The sequence below is a fragment of the Sminthopsis crassicaudata genome, chromosome 5 (genome assembly GCF_048593235.1).
Source record: "Sminthopsis crassicaudata isolate SCR6 chromosome 5, ASM4859323v1, whole genome shotgun sequence".
Classification (NCBI taxonomy): Eukaryota; Metazoa; Chordata; class Mammalia; order Dasyuromorphia; family Dasyuridae; genus Sminthopsis; species Sminthopsis crassicaudata.
Window position 1 is genome coordinate 47,261,562 of NC_133621.1, and position 22,729 is coordinate 47,284,290.

Here is a 22,729-nt window from a genome sequence, read left to right on the forward strand (position 1 = left end):
TTGCCTCTGAGACCTACTGGTTTTAATTCCCTTGAGGTCACTTAAAGTCTCAATACCTTAGGCTAGTGCCACCCATTTGGAAAATTAGCATGATCATTAATTAGCATGACTTATGTTTTACTTTATCTTTATTTTATTCAGCACTTCCTAATTACACTGTAACCAGACTCAGGTCCCAGCACTGGCCCAGTCAGATATCTCTCTAAGATCATGAGTTGTAGATCAGGCAATGTTGAGAGGAAGTTTTTTCAATAGTTGAGTTTCCTCTAGTAGTGAAATCCTAGGAATGAGCTCTATTCTACTTAAGAGTTTTAGGAAAATTCTTATCTACTTTCATCAGTATTTTCTACTGTTATAAAAATTTAGCAAAGAGGACTTGAAAGGTCCAATTTCAGAAAAACCCAATTATGAAATACACGCTGACTACATAACACACCAGAACTGAATTTCTTAACCTTTGTGTCACAGAACTCCTTTGGCAACCTGGTAAAACCTTTATAGGTAGGCCTTCTCAGAACAGTGTATTTAAACGCACAAAATACACAGAATAACAAAGGAAACAGATAATATTGAAATATGATTAATAAAATATTTTTTAAAAGTCCATGGACTCCAGGTTAAGAACTGTTCTGATAACCTTATTAATATATTAAAAACAGTAAAAATACTCTTTGTAAAAAATATTTTAAATATGTTTTCACATCCAGAGACACAGCAGTGCCCAGTAGTGGCACTTAACATTTTCTGACTAACCCCATTTTTTGCTGAATGTCTCATTCCTTGAATACCTTGCAAGGTAAAAGCATAATTTATTTCTTGTCATTGTGAACTGCTGACTTCTCCTCAGCCTCCTGGTAAAAGATAAGGTTCTTAAAGATGACATATAAAAAGATGTAATTAGAAAGATACTTTCAATGATTCCAGAAACGCAATGTCAAAGGATCATATATTGAGTAGAAAGCAATCTTTGAGGTCACTTAATACCATGGATAACATTTTAATGACCTTCAGTTATTTCCATTCTAGAAGATTTTGATGATGAATCAATATATGATAATTTTGAATTCTGTAAATTAAGTAACTGTTCTTTAGAAAACTTTTCATTTTCCTGATTGGATTGTTCATCCAGAGATAGTCTTAAAGAGTTTTTTAATTCTTCAATTCCTTCCCCTGTGTATGCAGAAATTGGAATGATATTTTGGAACTCCAAAGTTTTCCTTGGAATTTCATCTTTTTCAAAGAGATGTGAAAAACCTAAAATGAACAAAGAGTTTAATTATTTTGATTGTCCTATATAAATTACACCATTATTATCCTGATATAGTGATTTATGAATATTCAATTACAAAACTAAACATTTAAAATTCAATGTATAAAAAGGACCTCTAAGTAGCTAGTTCTTACTTTTCTAATAGTAATAATAATGGAAAGATTTCATGGACACTATTTTAATTAAATGAAGCTTCAATACATAATTTCTTTTCAAAAGAAACAAATTATAATTTGAGATTCTGGCTGTGGTGGTATTTGTGAATGGTAAGTAGGCCTTGCTGATACAAAAAACACATTGTTGTAGGGTAACATCACAACCCAAGATCTCTAATGAAGCAAAATCACTGGGGATCCAAAATGCAGTGGAAAAACACCAGACGGAGCAATAAGACATTTTAGACTTTAAGGTATTTTAGTGAAAACTCACAAACAAGAACTGGCATTGACATCTAAGAAATGTAGGATCAGAAAAATGTGTGGGATGGCCACTTTAATGAGGGTGAACAAGTCCAGCCTCAGTGATACTCTGATAAAAGTAAGGGGAAATAAAAAGACTTAGAAGAGGTGCTTCCAACACATTAAGCATATTCTGCTACAGAAGCTTTATGGGAAAACATGGAGATCTGCAAAGCAAAACAAAGTAGGTTATAACTATATTAGTCAAGAGAGAAGCTCTGAAGGTTCCTCTTTTAGCAAAGATGACTTAAGAAGGGGGATTTTCTAAAGAAAAGAAGTCTGGTATTGCAAAGCGGGAAGGATTTGGAGTTATAGAGTCTAAAATAAATACTTCATTCTGCTACTTACTCTCTGCATGGTTCAATCTTTCCTAATTTACCCAACATGTACAGGATGTACCTGTTTTAGATCTATGTATTAGAGCTTTCCTGATCAAACTTACTCTATGCCCTTATTCAAATTATAATTCAATGTGCTGTATCTTACTTCTTGGGAACTGTTATAAACTTGAGGTGCTCTCACAAACTCAGATGAATCAGCTATCAATGTCAGCTTTTCAGCCCAAAGTTAACACTTTTCCCTATCAATCATTCCACTATAAATGTTTTCATGTGGATAAATTTTAATCCCTAAGTAGACTAAATTTTTTGAGAAGAGTGTTACATTTCTATTTATATTTTTATATTTGTTTCTTAAAGCATGTAGTTGACAAATGCAAGGTGAATAACAAATTGACTTAATTTACCTTTAGGATTCTGTAGTTGGTTCATAAGTTCATTGAATTTATCTTTAGCATCTGGTAAATCCATTTTATTAACTGCAAGTAGTGAAGGTTTCACCATAAGGTCTTCTTTGTATAATTCCAGCTCCTTTACAATAATAAAGTGATAGATTACTTCTACAAAATATCCTTTCTAAATATTCTGATTTTTATGTTAATGTCTTCTCACTGACATGACTGACTGGCTGCAGAATTGTATCATAAACTGAAATCTATCAAATGAATATCAATTCAGCATGATGAACAGAATGCGAGAGTGGAGTTAGGAAAACTTTAATTGAGTGACTTCATCTCCAGCAGCTTCCCCACATACATTCATTTTGGGGTATCATGATAGCATCCTACCCAGGTTATTTTATTTGATTCTGTAAAGAAAGTACTCTTATGACCCTTATTTTAGATAAAAAGAAATGGAGGGTTTAGGAAGTTAAAGAATAGAACTAATAGAGGAACTAGTTTTCCTGACTCCAGGTCTAGTGCTATTCATCCACTACTCTCTGGGGGCCTCTCTTCATGTTATTTATCTTAATTAACTAAAATTTCAGTTTCAAAGAGTTATTTTCAACAGAAACGTAACTATCCTGGGGCATTTAACTAACATGACTAACTAACTTGTTAGTTAGAACTAACATAACATGTTCTAGTTCAAACACAATAAATTCCATTTTAAAAAATATTCCTTTTCAGAATTTAGAGAGGGTGGCAAACTTACTTTTGTGAGCAATATTATAGTTTCAAAAGCAGATCTGAACTTAGTTTTTGAAGAAAGCTGAAACCCAGAGACATCAACCTAAAAACAAGGAATGAAACAGTATTTAAAACTGTCAACATGCTGTCTGAAGAACTATGGTGTTTTGAAAAAGTTACTTTGTGGTGAGGTAAAGACAAAGTATTCAAAATAATAGAATGTGTTGAAGATCTTGATGAATAATAACTAAGTAATACTCAAAGTAAAATCTGGTTTAGTAAAGTCAACACTGCCCCTTTAAAATTTCTATAGTTTAGCAAAATGAAAAGAAGTATCTAGAATTGGTAAAGAAAGAGCTCTGGAGAATGACTGTGATCCTCAAACTAACTGCTTTCTAAATCTTAGAATGCAACTTCTATAAAGACTAGTTTCATGATATTTAATATTTTTGAAAGACATGTGACCAAAGTTTTCTTGATCAGTTAAATTTAAGCTATCTACTCACAGGGACAACTAGGTGGTGCAGAGCTGGACCTGGCATCTGGAAGACCGGAGTTCAAATACTCCCTCAGACACTTGCTGTCGTGTGGCCCTGGACAAGTCACTTAACCCTGTCTGCCTTAATCCACTGCAGAAAAAAAAATAGGCAAACTATTTGCCAAGACGATTCCATGGAAAGTGAGGTCGATGGGGCCAATGGAAAGCTGGACATTAACAACAACAATATTAATTTACTTACAACAAAAAGAAGCTGTTTGGTTCTTTCTACATGCTTGAGAAATTTATGTCCCATTCCTTTGTTCATATGTGCTCCTTCTATTAAACCTGGAAGATCAGCTACAGATACCTAATGAAAATTCAAATAATTTTCAAGAAAATAAGGAAATATGTTTAAATATATTTAAAATCATGAATTTTTAAGAGCAGGAAAAATATGTATAAGAGAAAAAGTCAATAATCCTGAATTTCTAGTTAGTTTAATAAATCATCAATTGATTACCTGGTGATTTTTACATGCACGTTTCAATAAAGTCATTAATTTTATAGCAATCTGAGTTATTAAAGGACCACAATTTTTTTGCTACAATCTGAAAACGAATGTCTAATTCTATTTGTCAGGCATTTAGCCTGACATTTAGATTTATTAATCTAAAAATGTCAGGCATAGGGTTTAAAAATGCTATCAACATTTTATTTTTGAGCTAAATTATCACTTAATGGGTACTACTTCTCACACACTGCCCATACCACAAAAGGAGGATGACCAGTAATCAGTATGTCTCTAATATTTTTCTTATTATCTGGGGATAACCCCGACTCTTTCAAGTGCACACCTCAGCAGTGACAAAGGATGACAGATTTAAATTTGGATGGGATCTCAAGAGGCCATAGGACCCAAATCCCCTCATTTTACAAATGAGAAATTGAATCCAAAAGGTGACAAATGGTGGAGATTTGAGTACTTCTCAGGTCCTTGGACTCCAAATCCAGTACTTTCTCCATTATGCCACATTGCCTGCCACCCTCCTTCTTAGCTCCTTATAGCTGGGCAGAAATAAATACAAGGAGTACAGCACATTAAATATGGGAATATGCTTAGAGATTAGAATTGCACATATCTAACCTTTATTGGATTACTTGCTATACTGGGGAAGGGAGGAGGGGGAAGGAAGGAGAAAAATTTGAACAATACAAGGTTTTGCAAAGGTAGATGTTGAAAACTATCTTTGCATGTATTTTGAAAAAAAGCTGCCATTAAAAAAAAAATACAAAGAGCTAAATTGGATGCACTCTTGCAGATTTTCTTTACTCTGGTATTATTAAAATTGTACAAAATAATTGTGTTGATGTATAGAATCTGTTTTAATTTAAATTTCTCATTAATACTTATTGATTCTTAAACTGTGGGTGTCTCAACCCATATGGATTTCGTAAATGAATGTTGAGGTCACAAAATTGTGATTATCAGTAAATGTTTGATTTGTATCTATTACTTTATACACCCAAATATATTTTATATACCCGGGGTCATATAAAAATTTCTCAGGTGAAAAGTAGAAAATGTTTAAGAAGCTCTGGCATATAGAATGGTTGTATCTAGATATCTGTATGTGTGCAAACACACATAAATATATCCTTGGATATCTTTAGATACCAGATTGTTAACAAAGACAGTTTCTTGGACTCCCCTCCTCAATCCCATTAAAAACTTACTTCCTTACCCTAGCCACACTGATTTCATAGGACAACATAACCCTGAGGAGAAAGCCAACCTCAAGAGCCAGGTGCCAGGCCTGCCTTCAGTACACGTTTGCTTAGCATGCAGGACAACAGACTTCACCTCTAGGTGACTCAAGGGAAGCCTCCAAAATCCTAAATTCTAGAGGAAGCCTGACTCACATTGAGTTTTCTCATAGGAAATTCTCTATAACAATGAAATCAAAGGTTCAGTTCCCATCCCTAAAAGCTTTGTAATCTAACAATCAAAACTTCTTTTTCTTTCTCTTCTAGTTACTTTTATGATGTGACCTTTTAAATTAGGTCTTAATTCATTTGAAGCTTATTATAGTAAATTGATGTATAGTTAGTTGAACCCTAATTACTATTTCGTAGTTTTCCTAGTAGTCCTTGTTGAACAATTTGTAATCTTGGGTTACAGAACAATTGGCTTAAGTTTGATCGCTTCTGGATCTTGCATGACTTGTTTATTCTGCTGGCTAACTTTTCTGTTTTGTTTTGTTTTTTTAAACTAATATTACATAGTTTTGATTAATACCATTTATCATATAATTTGATACCCTTCAATCCTATTTTTATTCCCTTGAAAATTTCGATTTTTCTTCCATTAAATTATTTTTTTTTGGTTGAGTTTCATAAAATAATTTCTTGGGCTCCTTTTTTGGGGGGGAGGGCAGGGGAAGAAGAGGGGAGAGAATCAAGGAGGCAAATAAAGTAGAGGAACCAGTTAGGAAAGAAGTCAGGCTCAGGTTAGTAACTAAATATTTACACACATATCAACACACTTATGTGCATGCTACAATATTATAGGGGAAAGAAAATGAGATTTACAATTAAGACAATAAATATTTTATTATGGATTCTTTTACACATATGGATTCATCATACTCTAAATGGCACACTAATTCTATTGTTTACTTAAAACTTATTTGTTCCTTTCTTTTCAAAATGATATTTGTTTTGATAAACATTTTATTAAATTTTTAAAATTTTATTTTATTAAATCTTATCACACAGAAATCAGATGATCAACTGTATTATATATTCTGTCTTATTGTGGCAAAAAAATATACATTTTTAAAGTTCTGTCAATTGTTGCTAATCTGAAAGAGAAGGTTATCTCTAGGGATTTTCCCCAATTATAGCAACATTTACATCATCATTTACCAAATTACAGATTTGCAATGAAGCTATCTGTAACTAAACATAGCATTTAGAAAAATTTAAATTATTTTTCTATATATACACTCACCTGCTTGAAATCCTTATACATAATCTTTCCCAACTGAGGTTTTAATGTTGTAACTAAATAAGAAAAAGTACATTTAAATTAGTAATAAAAATTTTAGCCTGTAATTCTAGCAATTGTCCTTTCACTTGGCTGTTGTTGTTTGTCCTTTATTCTCAAAGAGGACCATGACATCAGGGAGATAATGCTATGACTTATTAAATGAATTTTAGATTGAATGAGGGGTGGCTATGCAAACTCACAGAACCATAAGGGTTCAGTGATAGGGTTCAGGACAACTAGAGATGGCTCTGGATGCAATGGGAGAGAGACATTGCCTTTTCTTCTTCTTCTTCTTTTTTTTAATATTTACTTAAAACTAAATTCAAAAGAAGAAAAAACAAAATAGAAGAGAGTAACCGAAAAAGGCAAAAAATAAAACATTGTCATGTGATGAGCGGAACATGAGGGACAATTCAAAATATGTACCAATACATTTCTATTTCAAGAAAGCATATGTAATTGTAGACATTATATTCACGGCAGTCTATTTTTTCTTTGCTTCCTTGTGAGTTATTCTTTTGCTCTCTGCTGTGTACTTTTTTTCATTTTCATCTACTCCCCCTTCCCTTTAAACACAAACATATTTATATACACATATATGTATATTCACTCACACCCACAGATATATACATACACAATATACATATGTAAACATGCATCTAAAACTATTAATATGGCTGACATAATTAAGATTCCTCTCGGTTGAATTTTTAAGTTTGACTTTGAGATCAATGATTACTGGCCCCCCCTTTTTTCTGATAAATTCTTCTATGGTCCTCTTATGTTGGTATATATCTCTTATTTTCTATCCCTGACAATTCTACTAGAATTCTACTCCTTAATTTGCCTTGCTATTATTTAACCTACTCCCACCCAAGGATCCCTCCCTTATCTCCTTCCCCTACCTCTTCATCCCATTAATGTACACATACTTTGTCCCATTCACTCTCTCCTCTTTGTAAAGATTTTGGAGAGCACCACACCCTTCATGGGGGAAGGGGAGTGTTCTTAGCCCCCACTGTGCCTAGGTTTTCAGAACTACCAGCCCCCCTATCCTCTCTAATGTCTCTGTGTTGATTGTTTCTCTGCCCTTCATTCTTATAAGGTAGGATTGAAGAGTATCAAATTACATGATAAACAGTAATTATCAAAACTATGTAGTATTAGTTAAAAAAGAACTGACCCTTCTATATCTTTTTAGGGAGAATGTAACAATTCCTCTTCCATCATTTCCTCTACATTTTTTCTTTGTTTTTTCTACCAACTCCTATAATAGCTTCCTTCCCAATAACTCTTTTCTGTGGTTATTCTTGCATTCAATCACCTTCTTCGTTCTCTCGGTGGATTACTTCACTAACCAAGTTATAAGGAGATTTGAGAAAGACAACTTGGACAGAAATGAATCTCTTATCTGACTTTATTCTTCTGCCCTTCTTTTCTCAGAGGCTACATGATCAAAACCAATCATTGGTATTTTGTCAAACACAGAAAATTGCCTCAGAGAAATGTTATCACCATAGCAACAATGGCAGTAATGAAGATGAATAAGAATTCATTAGGCTCACAGACCTTTTGCTAATCTTTGATTTAAACTCACAGTAAAAACTAGAAACCATATTACTTACATGCATAATTTGCAATCTCAGGTTTTGCATGGGAAATTTTACTTAATAAAGAAGATTTTCCAGCATTTGGAAATCTGAAATGAGAGAGTAAAATTACAAATTGTTAAAATCATTAGCACGATCTTAATTCTGAATTTCAAATGATTTAAGAAGTAAAGCTTTTCTTCTTGAGCATTATTCATGGACTAGACAATCATACAGTTATGTAATAAAAATTTTAAAAAATTATGAAACAGAAAAAATTAAAGCAAACTTAAAAGAGCACCAATTTTACGAATTCACAAAACAATTTGACTTTTTATTATTTTCCAATCCTATGTCTAATCATTTAGCTATAATGTTATTATTCTTGTTTTCATTATACAAATGAGGAAACTGAGGCAAACAGAGATTAAATGACTTGCCCAGGATCACACAGGATCACACAGCCAGGCCGTGTCAGAGGTGGGGTCTGGATACAGGTCTTTCTGACTGGTAGCTCGGTGGGTATTCTGGCCTGGGCTGCCTGGACCCAGGAGACTCCCCAAAACCGCCGGCTAGCTTACCCTATGCCTCAAGCTTTCTCCTTTACCACAGTCACAGTGTCATCCCCCTGATGCCTGCTCACCTCTACAGGGGTGCTAGGCTCTTCTCTGACCCCCCAGGCTCCTCCTTCTTTCACACATTTTTCCTTCACACTTGCCACCTCTGCCTGGCCTCCTAACACCCCGAGGACTCCTGATGCAGAATTGGTCCTGGAAAGAGTCTGAGATGTCCTCTCATCCAGACCAAACTAGTTGCTGGTTCTGTGGCCATGGTCAGCCAAGTTCTAGTGACCCCAGCATGTCCATTCTATTTTGGGGATAACTTGACTTGCTTTGGAAGTTTTCCCTGATCTGCAAAATGAGAGTATTTATACCTCAACCAGCTCCCTTCATGAGGCTCAAATGAAAACACATAAATAATACAACTTTAAAGCTAACTTTGGGTAGCTTTATGTCATGTCCTCATGTGACTACTATTATGTCAAGCCTCTGAAACGTTCACCAGCTGCTTCTAGTTGTGCCTTTGGTCCCAAGGAGAAGAGATCTATCCTATCTTTTCCATGCCACAATCAAACATTTTAAGTGATCTATTCTATCCCCCCCAATTCCAGATTTCTTTTCTGTGGGTTAAACATCTCCATTCACCTCAGCCAACCCTCCTACAGCAGGGAATAGCAATCTAACATTCCCCAGCCTGTTCTTCTCACTGCAGCCCCTGACTGCAAGCTCTGTTGTGGCCAACTCTCGGATAACACTGGTGATTCACATACTGAACCTGAGAACCCTGAAACCTCAAGATCTTTTTCAAATTTCCCCCATCTTGTGCTTGTACTTGTGGCTTCTGGAGCCCAAGTGTAAAGACTTTACATTTCTGTTTAGGTCCGATTTCTTCTGCTTGGTCTCATCATCTCCAAATCTCCTCAGGAACTTCCCTGGAGACCTCTGACTGCCTTTGCAGCTTTGGCCAGTCCAATAGGGCACTAGTGCTTAGCTCACATTTCCCCACAAGATTTTGTTAAATACTTTACTAAAAACCTAAGACATATCCTCAATCTATTAGGTTAACAACTCTGTTTAAAAAAAAAAAAAAAAAAAAAAGTAAATGAGGTCTGATAATACACATTATTAGTAAAATGTAAAAAAAACAAAACAAAAAAAATTCATTTTTTTTGGTGATTCAGTTTCCTTTCCTAGATACTCACTACCCACCACCCCTGTAAGAATACTTGTAGAATAAAACGCAAATCTCTCAAGTAGTCATAAAACACTCTACAATCTGGGTCCAATATACGCTCCTAACTTTATTCAATATTAATTCCTTTTCAAGCAATTTATCTTCTGTACAAACCAAGTCAATCGATGTTCTCTGATTCTATCCAATACTTCACTTTTGTTCTTTTACATAGTCTATCCCTAACATCTGAAATGGACTTCTTCCTTATCTCTGACTGCTGAAACTACCTTTTCATTTAAGGGCTGCCTCCACATATGCCATGATGCCTTCCCAGTCCTCTAGATGACAAGTTACATCCCTCCTAATACTCAGTGTCCTTAAACATCTTTGCATGTTTGCTCGCCTTCCTCATACATACTTTACGTGTACAGTATTTTTGTATGAGGGAGACAAATCTCCCTCAAGCAAATTGCAAATGTATGCAGTCTCCCCACATGGCACAGCACACTGAGCTCTAAGAGTCAGGAAGACCTGAATTTAAATCTGGCCTCAGACACTTCCTAATTGTGATTCTGGGCAAGTCACTTCACCCTGTTCAAGTTTCCTCATCTATAAAATGACCTGGAGAAGGAAATGGCCAACCTGTCCAGTCCTCACCAACACCACCCTGATGGGGTCACACAAAGAATGAGACACGACTGAAAGGACTCCCATAACAAAATGGGGGTGATAATGCCCCTGCCTTACAAGCTTCTTGGAAGATGAAATGAGATGATAAATGCAAAATGCGAGATGTTCAGCATAGGCCCTCTGCTTAATAAGCATGTTTCTTTCATGTTCCCTTCCTTCACTCCTAATGTTGATGATGGCAGTCTGATCTGATTATGCTTCTTGCCTCTGACTGTTCTTGGACTCTGGACTTGTCAAAACCCCAAAAGAATCCACTCTTTGTAGCTCCTGTGTCTATCTTCTGAATGAGGATTTGCCCCGTTCATCTAAACCAGGACCATACAACTGATGCCCTTCCAATTCCAGATGCTATTTTTTCTGATAAAAGAATATGCCCTGTAAGACTGATCTTTGTCTTGCACAACTATTTAATACAATTTTATCTAAAAATGCCCATTTTTCATTACAATAATTTCTCCTCAGATTCATATCTTAAAAAGATAAGTATTACTCACCCTACAAGGCCTATGTCAGCTATAAGCTTTAGATCAAGGTGAATTATTCTTTTTTGACCCTTGGATGGCAAGAAATTTGAAAGCAAATTACCCCCAAGTCCTCCTTGTGCTATTAAAATTCTATCATCCTCTTTATTGAGTTCTCCTAAAAGGGGAAAAAAAAAAAATGTTTACAGTTAGAATCAGTATGTAGGATTTACTAGTGATATGACATTTTTTTCATAAATCTACAATTGTATATCTCAATCCCTCCTTACCGAGAAAGCAAGTAATTTGTGCAAAACATTTTCTTACTGGTCATGTTGCAAAAGAAAACATAGACAAAAATTTAAAAAGCAAAAAAGTATGCTTTGATCTGAATTCAGACTTTTTTCTCTGAAGATTAGCAGCATTTTTCATCATAAGCTCTCTGAAGAAAAGTTGCTATCTAAAGAAAAAACTTAAAAATGGAAGCATGTATAGAATAATTTTACAAAGACATGCCTATTTGTGTCTAATGGTAGCCATCTCTAGAGTGAAAGAAAGGAAGAAAAAAAGAATTTATACAATTTATTGTAGATTTGAAAGGAATGGCAAGTTATATATGTTTTGTAGTTTCATGTGCAATCATTTCTTTTTTATTGTAGTATGTTATAAAAATGTTTTTTTTATTCCATAAATTAAAAATAAAATTAAAATGAAGAAGGGGAAAAAAGGGCTTTGGAATTATCTCACTTCATTATATTGGTGAGCATAGCTTAAGTCATTCATAGTTGATCACTACAATAATATTGTTGCTATTATATACATTGTTCTCTTGGTTCTGCTCATTTCACTTTGCATTAGTTCACATTCCATCTTCTCAGGTTTTTATGAAAGCATCCTGCATCTCTTTTCTTATGGCACAATAATATTCTACACAATCATATGCTACAACTTGTTCAACCATTCCTCAATTGATAAGACATCCCCTCAAATTTCCATTTCTTTGCTAAAACAAAAAAAAAACTGCTATATTTTGTAGTGTCTTTCCACTTTAAAAATCTCTGAGACACAGATATAGCACTGGTATTTCTGGGTCAAACAACAGAGTTTTATATATTCTTTAGGCCAACTCCAATTTGCTTTTCAAAATGGTTGGACTAGTTCACAACTTCACCAACAGTGCATTAATGTCCCATTTTCCACTACTCTCTAGCGTTTGCCATTTTCCTCTTCTGTTATTAGGTGGTTATTTTAATTTGCATTCCTCTAACCAATAGTGATTTAGAGCATTTAAAAATATTATTCTTATAAACGGTCCCACAGAAGACTGGGAGGCCCCCATATACCATAAATTTATAGGACAACATAGAGTCACATTCAAAAAGACAAGGATGAGTTTTGATCTCTTGGAATTGCACGAAAACAAAAGAATATATGACATTACAAATCTAAGGACTGAAAAAGGCTGGGAATTTGAGATTATTTGGTTACTGTTGGACATAGAAAAGCCTGAGTAAGAAGTGTTTGTTTGTTACTCTAATGGGAAAAAAGGAAAATGGAGGGGACCCCAAATGGATGTTTCTTCCAGAGGGGGAATATAAGCAGAGCTTTCATGAAGCAATTGCATTAAGAGATAGTATCCACTGGCAAATGGTTTCTTAGGAAAGATTGATAAAGACATATAGTATTGAACCACAGGAGGTCCTTTGAATAGATGGGCAGAAATGAGTCCCTATCTGGACAGGTAAAAGATGATGTCCAGTGAATAGGCAAGAGAATCAAGGATCTGAAAAAGCAAGTGAGCAGAATGAAGGTTATTACAAGGAACTGTTTGTTCCCAAATGGAAATCATGACTAGAGGTGTGAATGGTAGGGTATGTGTCCATTTTAAATTGATTCTTTATCTAAGGAATTCAATATCTGCCTTTTTTTACTTGTGGCTGGCTGGTCAGTTGTCCTTCATTCTTGAAAAGAGTACCAAACTGAAACCACTATATTAGAGTCAAATTGCAATGTGTCCACCTGTGGCTGATCAGACCAATATGAACTTGGGATATTCTAGCACAGGCTGGGAACGAATAATCTGTGAACATTTGGGGTGGCATTCTCTAAATTGTGCATCTTTGAGTTACTTCAATTCGGCTTTGCTCACATAGCACAGCACCTTTTTTTGATGTAGGTACACCATGCTGTGTAGTCCTGTGCCAGGGTCTCTGAGTCACAAAATCAATTCCAAAGTCTTCAGAAATAACTTCAGAGTATCCTTGTATCGCACTTTACCACAACCATGACAGGAAACCGAATTGCTCCATACAACAATGAAGTTAGCACAACAGCTCTGCAGACTTTCAGCTAGGTGGTCAGTCAGTCCAATAGGCCTCCTCTCCCACACTTTCTTTCGGAGCTAATTCTGGCAATATGTACCTTACTACCCTTGTGGACATCCCTAGAAAGCCAAAGTAAGTGATTTTACCAACAGCATTCAGAACTTCTCTATTTTCTATAACTGATGGTTCTACATGTAGATGGTTTGTTACTACATAGTGTTTTTTTGGTGCTGTTAGGCCCAATATAGCACAAGCAGCAGAGAATCGAGCATTACTTTGATACATCTAAGTTTCAGAGGTTGCATTAGTAGTTAAATATATTTCCCATTCTTACATGCAAATAAAATCAAGAAATAAAAATTATTTGAAGGTGCATTTAAGCAGTTTTAGATTCTTTATCTCCTATGGATGAGGCAGAAACAATAAGTGGAAAAAAAAAGCAATAAACAATCATTTTTCAAAATGTTCATATGTCTCAAGTATTTACAAAAAAAAAAACTAGGATATTCACCTATAATTTGGCCTCTCTCATCAGTTACTGTAATACCAACAGGCACAGATATTTCATAGTCCAGGCCTTTCTCTCCCTTCAATGCACTGGTCCTGAAATGCAAAAATAAAATTGTAAATGGCCACAATTTTTAAAAAATGAGAGCAAATCAAGTAAACTACACTGGCAATAATTAAAATGGTGTTCTGATTTACAAACAAGGCTGGACAGTACATATCTATTTTATATAAGACATTTTACAAATGTTTATATTTGTTAGGATAATACTTTACCAAGGGCTGCTTTTAAGTCTTCGAACTGAATGCTACTTCTTTACAGAAAACAGCTTTCCCTAGATTTGTTTCCCTGAGTTTTCACAGTATTTAGTTTCTCTCTTACACATTTATCCTATTTGGCATTATAGTTGCTTGTTTTCTGTATTTAAAAAGTCATTTTGAGAAAGTATTCCCAGTTTCCCTAGACTGCCAAAGGAATCCACAACCCAAAAAAGCCAAGAGAATCCCAAGGTCTTTTCCAGCTCAATAAATCCTAGATCCCTATTAATACGTGGAAGCAATTATCTTTGGAGAAGATTTAAACAGAGTAAACTCTATGTCTTATGAGAAGCTGGTAAAGAGAAAGCTTCTCCAGCTTCCGTTGGGAGGCAGCTTTCATCACTCAATTACAAGAATGATAAAGTAAAAAGTCTGGTTTTAGTGTTTTAGATGAATGAGTCTTCAGTTTTTTCAACAAATATCAATTGTGAAGAGTTGTTATAAGATTTTTCCCTTTACTCTCAAGGGGAAGGTAATATGGAAAAAAAGAGGAAATTAAGGACCCCAGAAGACAAGAAGGGTCTATCTGGAGGGAGAAGAGTCATATAAGGGAAGGCAAAGTTAAGGGGTATAGTTGGCACACATTTCCAACACTACAATTTTGCTAGGATAAGTTCCACAGAGTTACATAAACAGAAGCTATGCACAAGACTATTTTTTATTATATAGTTGCAAATACTTTGCAGGGGGGAGGGGAGAGGGAGGGAACTGGGTTCATTTTTGTTAAAAGTATGTCCAATGTCATGGGTCTAAATCATACAGTAAGTACTTACCTACTGTTTGCTCCGTCTCCTGCCACAAACCGTTTCTGTGGATGCTTATCCTTAATTTTTTTTAAGCTCATTCTTTTTTTGGCTACAACCCAGACATCACCGCCTTTGCCTCCCTCGCCACCTAATCGAGGAAAACCCATGCCACCTGCTCCTCCTTTTGCAAAGAGTCTTAGATTGTCCATGAAGTTTCCATACTGGAAAAAAAAAAAAGGGGAAGGGGGTTATTAGATGCAAAGGCTTTGCTCATTAGGATACAAGAAGAACATTCTAGGGGACCCCAGGGCCAGGTTGGCCTCTGCTGATCACTAAGCTAAGGGTGATCTTGGCTCCAGTCCTGATCTACTAAGAGTCTGGGTTTTCTTATCTTTAAAACAAGATGGTTTGGATCTGAGGAGAAGGGATACATATCTCTTCTTCCTTTTTAAAATATTCAAAAATATCAGCACAACAATAATATTTTTAAATATTCAAAGCTCTCATTCTTCTGTGCCTAATTATTACCCAAATCTAAACAGAAAAGTTAGTCTGGCTTGTGCGTCCATCTTGGTAGGATGGACTTCCTCAGACCAAAATAATCTATCAAGGACGGAGTTTTCTTCCTAAAAGTTTACAATAGAGTAATTTTTTTTTCATCTGATGCTATATTATAGTTTGGCAGTTAACAAAAAATTCTATTTCACGGACCACCGCAGCGTTTTTACTTCTTCCGTTTAGAAAGGAAATGAAAAAAAAAAAAAAAAAAAAAAACCACACACAAATCTCTCTCCTGGCTTGACTCCAAAGCCCAGGGTCATATCCTCTACTGCTTTCAGTACCACGTCTTTACTAGGAAGTCCCACTCACCCCGCCCCGCCAATTTTCATTAATGCTTCGTGGATGCTCCCTCCAAAGGCGCTTGCCCGCCCAATGCCGTGGGCGAGTTCCTCCAAGGCCCCGACCTGTAACAGTAGGTGCCCCCCAGCGACTTTTCCAGCCACTCCCACTCCACCTCCCAAACACCGAAACTCTTTCCCCGTAACTGCATTGCCCGGGGTTACGGAATGGCCGTTCCCTAAAAAGCCGGCAGTCGCGCAGAGGGCGGGGGCAGATGCCAGCAGTGTAAGAACTAGGGTAGACGTTCCGTCTCTAGGTGTAAGAGCATTAAGTAACCCCTCCCACCCCAGCGGAGCGGATTCCTAGAGCGGGGACGTTCCGGGGAGGACTCAGAACTTCACAGGATGAAGAAGCCTGAGCACTCCGTGGGAGGACCACACAGGATGACCGATCATAAAAGTTGGGAGAAACGGCCGTAAAAGGCCCCCTTTACTGTCCTAGAAAACCCACTGTGACTTTGGATAGCCACGATTTAAAGTGAGCTCACAGGGGTCTGAGAAAAGAAGTCTGTCCTAGGAGCGCCCTCCAGGCCCTCGGTCCCCCCCCCCTTCAGATTCGTTACAGAGCGCACCGCTTTCCGAGGAACCTTCTCGAGAAGGCCTCGGAGTCCACAGATGGGGCCAACGGGGACCCCGGCTCGGGGGCAGAATCAGCACCGACACCGGGCCTATCCCTCCGCGGGCAAGCGCGCTCGTGCTCCTCACGGGGCGGCCCCGCGGCAGGGGAGCGGCGCCTCCCGAGGCCTTCAGAACCACCCCGAGTGGGGGGAAGGGGGACCCCTGCGGCGAAGCCCGAACCTCCAACCCGGCCGAGTCCGGGGGGAAGGAGCCTTGCGAGAAAAGGGAGAAAAGGGACACGAAGAGGGAGTCGTGGCGGGGGAGACGGGGGAGGGAGCAATTGGAGAGACGGGGGGGAGGGGACGAGGGACACGCACCCTCCTCAGGAGCGAGCAGCTGCAGTGCACCATGGCGTCGGTCGAGATTCAGGGCCGGCCCGAGCCCTCGAAGTGCGTCTAGCCCGGTGAGCAGGCTGGGCCAGGCCGCGACCCCGTCACTCCGCCCAGCACTCGGACGGCCCCAGAGCCCGGTCTCGGCGCAGGTTCGTGCGTGACTTCAGGGCGCAGGCGCAGGTCCGCGGGGCGCAGGCGCAGTCGAGGCTCTGTGGTTCGCCACGCCTTTCTCTGTTGAGAAGCACCTGAAGCATCCCGCGGTTGGGCGGCAAGTGTGGGCGGGGCTCTTGTCAGCTTTCCTGGGGAGGAAACTGAGGTCTCGAGGAGCGCAGCTTTTACCTTCTTGCCCCCCAGCCGCACCTCGAGAATGCATCCCGTCTGCCTCCCCCACCTTCTACCCCCCTCCCATTCCTCGTACATATTTGCGTTTATTCCTCCAGACGGGGGGGGGGGAAGGGGGATCCTAATTATTTTTATCAAAACCACAAGGCAAGCTTGAAAGCGACTTAAACTTGATACATCTAATTAAAATTCTACGTAATCGCTTGCTGATTTTCGAATTTTGTAACTGAAGCTGTCCTGCACATGCAAATTATCCAAAGGTGCAAGCCCAATGCTGCAGAAATGCACTTACGCTTTAAAATGGTAATTTTGGGGTAAGTTTGTAACTTAAATTTTAAATATTAAAAGTGTAAAAAACTTTACTAAGGCTTTGGGACACCCTGTATTTTCCTCTCCAATGTAAGCTTCTTGAAGTTGTTCCTTGAGATGCTGTCTATAATAATATAATAGGAGCTTAATAAATGCTTTCTGACTGATTAGTTGGTAGTGATTTTATTTTACAGATAAAGGCACTGGGCCTCAGAAAAATAAAGACACTTAGGTAGGGCATGTAGCTGGGACATAAGTGCGGTGTTCTGAATTCTATTATACCAAACTCTATTTCTCAGATGCCCTCTCTTGACTGAGGCCATATTAAAATTTTTATTTGTATTTTTGTAACCCAAATCATGTCAATATTTCATGAGATCCAATATTTCGAGGAGTAATTGTATTTTCTCCCTCCACTAAGTAGTTTATAACCCCTTATGTTTGTTAAAATGAACTGAAAAGAAGGGAACCAGTGGTCAGAGTGCCGGGGAGTGTAGAAGGATTGAAGCAGCTGGAGATGGAAGGGCATTGGGACTGTGAAAAAGAATAGGACTGGGAAGTGAAGTAGAAAAACTCAGAGGCCAATGGGTCTGTGCATGAATTTGGTCGTCTTCAAGGATGAAGGCAAGGGTTGGGGTAAGAATAGGTTCTTTGGAAGGAGAGGAAGACAAGGGGTAGGGTCAAAACAGGAAAAGTCTTTTTGCCTAGCATGCTCAGCCTCCTTCCACAAGCACCTAAGAAATTCTCCAGATAGAATTCTGATAAACAAAGCCAGGACAAAGTCCAGCACAGCACAGAAGGCCAGAGGGGTTACTGTACACAGTGCAGAGGCTCATCAGGAACTTGCCCCCAGTAGCAGGAATTCCAGCACCCAGAGAAAAGGGGCTGAGGCAAAGCAATCCCAGGATATCCCTGACTTAGTGCTAGGTGTGGGGAACGGGTGCTGTCTGGCAGTGCTGCTGCCCATTACCCAATTCCAGGTCATAGATCCAAGGGGGAGAGCTGTGAATACACACAGACTAAGTTCCCCAAACCTAACTGGGGCTCTGAGCCCAGGAGAGAGGGGCAACCCAGTTCTAGCCTTTAGCCAAGCGCATAAGCCTACTGTGCAATAATGAGACCCCGATAACTAGACTGTAGCAGAGCCAGCAATTCAGTGGCTCTGCCCTGTAGCAGTCACCTGAAACTCACATCTGGATCAGGAACTTGCAATGCTCAGACTAAGAAGGCAAAGATGATCACATGGCTTTGGAATCACTAATGCTTACAAACTCCAAAACTGAACAGTAAAAGGACAAAGGCTCTGGCCAGAAGTCCCACAGCTGTGATCAGAGCCCATTATTAAAGTCCAAATTCAAGAAATAGGCTGGAAGAATGACCCCCCCCAAAAAAAGGACCTGACCACAAAGAGCTACTGGTAAGAGAATTCTCCCCCCACAGAGAGAAGAGAATGACTTGAAAATCTCTACAAGCAAAGCCTTCAGTATTGATTGCACACTAGCCCAGCAAGAATTCCTTAAGAGTTATGATTTTTTTCAAAACAAACTTTTTTTTTTTTTTTAACTATGTAAGAGTGGCAGAGGAAAGAAATGAGAAATAAGAACTATCCAAAAAATGAAAAGAGAATTAAGGGCTTGGGAATAAAAGGTACAAAATCTTACTGAAGAAAATAACTCCCTAAAAACTGGAATTGGCCAAATAGATGCTAATGATTTCACTGATACATCAAGAAACCAAAAGACTGGATAGAATGAAATGTGAACTATCTCAGGAAAAAAAAAAAAAAAACTACCTGGAAAATAGGTCCAGTGAGAGATAGTGTTAGTTATCAATAGGTTACTTCAAAACTGTGATTGATTCAAAAAAAGAGCCTAAATCATCTTATTTCAAAAAGTTATAAAAGAAAATTGCCCAAATTTTTCAGGACCTGAGGGCAAAATAGAAATGTATAAGAACTTACCAATTATGTCCTCAAGCCTCAAAATGAATGCTCATAAATATTATAGCAAAATTCAGAGCTCCCAAGTTAAGAAGAAAATATTATAAGCAGCCAGGAACAAAGAATTAAGTACTGCACACCACAATCAGAATCATAGAAGGTTTAGCAGCTAAAAGGCTAGAAGGCTTTGAGAAAAAACTAATAACCTACCAAGAAAAACTAAGTAAAATCGTACAGAGGGAAAATAGACCTAGGATGGAGTGAGGGATATTTCATCAAATATTCCTGATAAAAAGTCCAGAGCAAAGAAAAAATCTGACATTCAAACATAGGATTCAAATGACGCATAAAATGTAGGTGAGAAGTCATAAGGGTCTAAATAAGGTTAAACTACTTCCATTTTTTATAGAAAGATTACACCTCTTAGAACTATCATCACCAGAGGTCTTAGAAACAATCCTATTACAGAGGACTTTAGAGGTGATTCTATTTTTTTTTTTTTTTTTTTTAGATAATCTCCAAAGAATGGAAGTCTGGGGGGAAGAGGGATGCCACTTGAGAGGAGGGACAGGATAAATTATTTCACCTAAATGGGGTATACAAGGTTGTACAACAGAAGGAGCTGTCAGAGTTGGGGGAGACAATTGAACCTACTTTCACCTGAAGTCCGTTCAAGGAAGGAATGCTCATATGCAAAGGATTAGGCATAGAAATTGATCTTACCTAATAAGTAAGTAGGAGTGAAAAAGGTTAAGAGAAAAGCAGGGGTGAAGATGGAAATAAGAAGGTAGCTAGATTAATGGAGGCCAAGGCCAGGGTAAGGAGCAGAACATACTCTTTAACAAGGGGACAAAAAAATAAAAAATAAAAAAATAAGAGAATAGAGGGAAATATATATCTACCAAATATAATTAAGGGATAAGGAAGGGACTAACAGAAGCAAAAGTGAACTAAATTGAGAGATAAACAGAGGAACTATATTTTGCTAAAAAAAAAGGTATCACAATGAATATCTGAACGTAGTTGCACCAAATATTATAGCACCATTTTTCTTAAAGGAAAAGCTTAAATACAAGAGGAAACAGTAAAACTGTAAGAGTGGAGAATCTTAATTATCAAGGAGAAAGAAATATAACTATTGCTTGCTTGTGCATGGGCACCTTCACAAAAACCTGACTATATATTAGGGTAGTAGTGTTAAACTAAAACAGAAACACAACTCAACTGACATACTGACAGAAAACACAAATGACATTATCTAGGTTCTATTTTATTTTTATTTATTTTGTTAAACATTTTCCAATTACATTTTAATCTGGCTAGGGCTGTACTCAGGAGTTTTACAGGCCAGGCATTCGATAACTTTGTGTTAGAGCATAAAAATCTCATAAACAAAAAGATAAATGTGTCTTTTTCTGATTGTGATGCAATAAAAATTATATTTAATAAAAGGCCTTTGAAGAATAGTTGAGAAATAACATAATGAAAATTGAATAATTTAATCCTTAAAAAAACACATGGGTCAAAGAACAAATCATAGAAACAATAATTTCATTGAAGATAATACAACAATGAAATAACATGCCAAAATGTGGTAGAATTTCACTAAAGCTGTACTAAAGGGAAAATTTGTATCTCTAAATGTTGACATCAATAAGAAAAAAAAAAGCTGAGCAATTAATTGGCATATAATGAAAAACAAATTAGAAATCCAAAAATTAAAAGTTCTTAATTAAACACCAAAATAGAAATCCTGAAAATCAAGAGGTTAACAAAATATAAAATAAAAAAAAATTTTTTGAATAAACTAATACCTGTTTTCTTAGAAAACAAGAATAATAAAATAGGCCATTGGGTAATTTGATTTTAAAAAGAAAACCAAATTGTCAGTATCAAAAACAAAAACAAACAAAAAAAAAAGTGAATTTAAAAGCAATTATTATTTGGAGCTATTTTGCGCCCAATTATAGTCCAAATAAATGAAATCGGTGGATATTTGCAAAATTATAAACTGCCCAGATTAACAGAACAAGAAATTTAATACTTAAAATAATTCTACCTTATAGAAAAAAGATATCGAATAAGCCTTAAATGAACTCCATGAGATAAAAAACCCCAGGAACAGATAGATTTACAAGTAAATTCTACCAAACATTTAAAGAACAATTATTTTCATTACTACATATACTTTTGAAAAGAAAAAACAAAAAAAGGTAAAGAAGGAAAGTTCTACTAAATTCCTTCTGATACAAATATTTTTGATACTTAAACCAAAATCAAAACATATAAAGAAAACTACAGACCAATTTACTTAATGAATACTGATACAAAAATTTTAAATAAAATACCAGCACAATTACAGCAATATATCACAAAGATCATACACAATCACCAGTATAGATTTATACCAGGAATGTAGGGCTGGTTCATTTAGGAAATCTATAAGCATAACTGACCACATTAAAAACAAAAGCAACAAAAATCACACTTATTTTCAATAGATGCAGAAAAAGTTTGACAAAAAACAACACCCATTCCTGTTAAAAACACTTAGAAGCACAGGAATAAACGAAGCTTTTCTTAAAATGATAAGTAGTATCTATCTAAGATCCAAAAGCTAGCATTATCTGTAACTTGGTTAGGCTAGCAGCCTTTCCAACAATATTGGGGTGAAGCAAAGATAACTATTATCCCCATTACTATTTAACACTGTACGAGAAATGCTAGCTATTACAAGAAGACAAGAAAAAGAAATTGAAGAAATACACACGGGCAAAGAGGAAACAAAAGCATCACTCTTTGCAAATGATTTGATGATTTAGAGAATGAAATTAAAACTGGTTGAAACAATTAGCAATTTGAGCAAAGTTTAAGGACATAAAATATACCCACAGAATTCATCGGCATTTCTGTATGTTGCCAACAAAATACAGAAAGATATAAAAAGAGAAATTTGCAATTCAAAATAACAACAATATAAATACTTAGGAGTCTTTCTGTCAAGACCCATACAAGAACAACATGAACACAGTTATAAAACACTCTTCACACAAATAAAGACAAATCTAAATTAATTGGAGACATATTAATTGACCACAGATAGACTGTGTCAATACAATAAAAATTACAATAACATCTAAATTAACTTTAGTGCCATACCGAAGTATTATTTTTATGGAGCTACAAAAAATAACA

General features: G+C 36.8%; 1 protein-coding gene across 1 annotated transcript; it reads right to left on the minus strand.

Moving 5' to 3' along the window:
• Window positions 1-575: 575 nt before the first annotated feature.
• Window positions 576-17,122, minus strand: GTPBP10 (GTP binding protein 10). Its single transcript, XM_074266577.1, has 10 exons — window positions 16,930-17,122; window positions 15,123-15,316; window positions 14,036-14,127; window positions 11,234-11,378; window positions 8,352-8,425; window positions 6,688-6,740; window positions 3,937-4,044; window positions 3,222-3,299; window positions 2,474-2,597; window positions 576-1,254 (listed from the first exon to the last, which is right to left on the minus strand). The coding sequence occupies exons 1-10, from the start codon at window positions 16,960-16,962 to the stop codon at window positions 998-1,000; spliced, it is 1,158 nt and encodes a 385-aa protein (XP_074122678.1). The 5' UTR covers window positions 16,963-17,122; the 3' UTR covers window positions 576-997.
• Window positions 17,123-22,729: the final 5,607 nt, after the last annotated feature.

What these genes read in the sequence shown, in the direction of transcription:
- GTPBP10 (XM_074266577.1), bottom strand. Translation starts at nt 16,962, where the DNA reads ATGGTGCACTGCAGCTGCTCGCTCCTGAGGAGG. An exon ending in GCTGACATAGGCCTTGTAGG is followed by an intron (nt 8,426 to 11,233) that starts GTGAGTAATACT and finishes CTCTCATTTCAG; the next exon opens with ATTTCCAAATGCTGGAAAAT. An exon ending in CCAAACAGCTTCTTTTTGTT is followed by an intron (nt 3,300 to 3,936) that starts GTAAGTAAATTA and finishes CCTTGTTTTTAG; the next exon opens with GTTGATGTCTCTGGGTTTCA.